At 40.3% G+C, this 2,500-nt stretch overlaps 1 protein-coding gene across 1 annotated transcript in view; it reads left to right on the forward strand.

Moving 5' to 3' along the window:
* fbxl5 (F-box and leucine-rich repeat protein 5) overlaps positions 1–2,500 on the forward strand; it is a 20,184-nt gene that overhangs the window by 11,435 nt on the left and 6,249 nt on the right. Inside the window, 2 exon segments of the mRNA XM_043230182.1 lie at positions 330–525; positions 1,344–1,517. Coding sequence (XP_043086117.1) covers positions 330–525; positions 1,344–1,517 — 370 coding nt within the window.

The raw sequence follows: 2,500 nt of genomic DNA on the forward strand, positions 1-2,500 counted from the left end.
TGTGTGTGTGTGTGTCTGTCTGTGTGTCTGTCTGTGTCTGTGTGTGTGTGTGTGTGTGTGTGTCTGTGTGTGTGTCTGTCTGTCTGTCTGTGTGTGTCTGTCTGTGTGTGTGTGTCTGTCTGTGTGTGTGTGTGTGTCTGTGTGTGTGTGTGTGTGTGTGTGTGTGTGTGTGTGTGTGTGTGTGTCTGTCTGTCTGTGTGTGTCTGTCTGTGTGTGTGTGTGTGTGTGTGTGTGTGTGTGTGTGTGTGTGTGTGTGTCTGTGTGTCTGTGTCTGTGTCTGTGTGTCTGTGTCTGTGTGTCTGTGTGTGTCTCTGTGTGTGTGTCCTCAGGTGTATCAGCCCATGCTGATGGAGTACTTCACGTACGAGGAGCTGAAGGCCATCAAGCGTCAGGTGATGCTGCAGCACTGCACTAATGGCTCGTGGAGCTCCGCCGCAGACGTCCTGAAGGGCCTGAACCTCTGGAGTCACGCCGAGGAGCTGCACAAGGTCTTCAAATACTCCGACCACGAGAAGACCGAGCGCGGTGAGGGTCACGCACCTGACCTGGGCCTGTTTGCCAAATACTACAGGCTTATTTCATGGGGTTTCAGAAAGCAAGTTTACCGTCTACCGCTATTTATGGGCAGTGTAATATTGTGTAATATATCCAAAATATATATCATTTCCGCCGAACGATGTTTACAACGTAGTTTGAAGCTAAAAACACTCGAACTGAAAACCTTTATTGCTTTTCTGTAGTATTAAGCCTCAAATGTCGCTTACACAGCAGGTCGGTTTATTCTTTAAAGGAACGCTACACTTTTTACCGTTTTTGAATCCATTCAGTTGATCTCCGATAGCGCTTTTAGCGTAGCTTAGCATAGATCATTGAATCCGATTAGACCGTTAGCACTGCTTTCAAAAATGACCGAACTTTTAATTTCCGCCGGTGTTAAATTGTGATGTAGCTACAGAAGGGTATAAATGAATGGGGAACGCGATGCTACCGGTCTCATAGGATTCAATGACCTATGCTAAGCTAAGCTAAAAGTGCTATCGCCAGACATCGTCTGAACCGATTCAAAAACAGCAAAACTCAACTCCTTGACTCTGGGGGAGTTGGAGAACGAGCCTATTTCCAAAAACTATTGAGTGGTGTTGTTATGTTGTAATGGAAAAACCCTCAAGACGGTAGAAAGAAAGAAGCTAGCTTTGATCAGGCCGGGTTGCGTCACCGACGGGATGTGATTTCGTGCCGTGGTTTGCGCCAGCTTCGGTCCTCGGGGTGTTTCCGCGCTGAAGCAAGTCTGTAGTTCCCGCTCCGGATCGTGCGAGCGCTGATGTGTATCCTGTCGTCCTCAGAGCGAGGCGAGCGCGTGTCCGTCTCGGCCCTGCCTCAGGAGCTGCTGCTGAGGATCTTCAGGTTCCTGGGGCCCGAGGACCTGTGCCGCTGTGGACAGGTGAGCAGCGTCTGGGCTCAGGTGGCCAGGACCGGCTCTCTCTGGAGACACCTGTACCCCGTCCGCTGGGCTAGAGGTGCGTTTCATCGCTCGCTGACCCGAGGGCACGGATGAGAGAGGGCTTAAAACGTAGCGCCTTGATTTAGTGTTTTTTCGCGGCTCGCTGGGTTGTGAAAAGTGAGCATTGCACACTGAAGAAAGTTGGAAGTTATGTTTATCTTGTAAACATTTGCACATTTTTATTTCAATTTACGTTTCCGTAGAAGTAGATTTAGCGGGCAAGGATATTCACTGTTAAGAAAGTAAAAAAATTATAAAATAATTTGTGATGTTTTCATTGTTATAATATTAAAAATTGTTTATTTTTAGAAAACTCAATAGACGCATGGTGCTTTTAAAGTCAGTGAGTAATTATATTAAATTATGAATATTGTAAATATTGTATTTATGTAAAATTGTTTTTATATTTATGAAATTTTTACAAGGACTTTATGTAGTTATTGTCACTTTATACAAACTTTAAATGCATATTCTGCTTTTATGTTTTCGTATTATTCTTTATATTTTCTATTTATTTATTTTTGCCGTGAATGTAGCATTAGATAAGCATTAAAATTGTAATAGATTTTCTCAATGTTGACCAATGTTGACAATATTCAAGACAAATTTGATCAGCTCTTTTACAGATGGATCATTCACAAAATGATTAGTAACAACATGATAAAAATAGTCCTTTCACACGGTCACATTTTATTTATTTTTTTTTATTTATTTATTTTAACTTAATTTGTTAACAGAATACTATGAATATTTTGTAATAACAATGTTTTTATTTTAGGAATAGTGTACTGCATTAGTGAATTATTTATTTATTTTTTTAAAAAAATGTTTTTTTTTTTTTTGTTGTTGATTTAAATAAAAACAGTTTCGCCCTGCATTAGTGAATTAGTTTTATTAAAAAAAATAATTTTTACAATAAAACTGATGTATTTAAAACAATAACACCAACAAGTGTTAGTGAAATATTTTTATAATTATAAATAATTAAAAAAATTAATA

This window comes from Puntigrus tetrazona, unplaced genomic scaffold (genome assembly GCF_018831695.1).
Source record: "Puntigrus tetrazona isolate hp1 unplaced genomic scaffold, ASM1883169v1 S000000148, whole genome shotgun sequence".
In the NCBI taxonomy this organism is placed as follows: domain Eukaryota; kingdom Metazoa; phylum Chordata; class Actinopteri; order Cypriniformes; family Cyprinidae; genus Puntigrus; species Puntigrus tetrazona.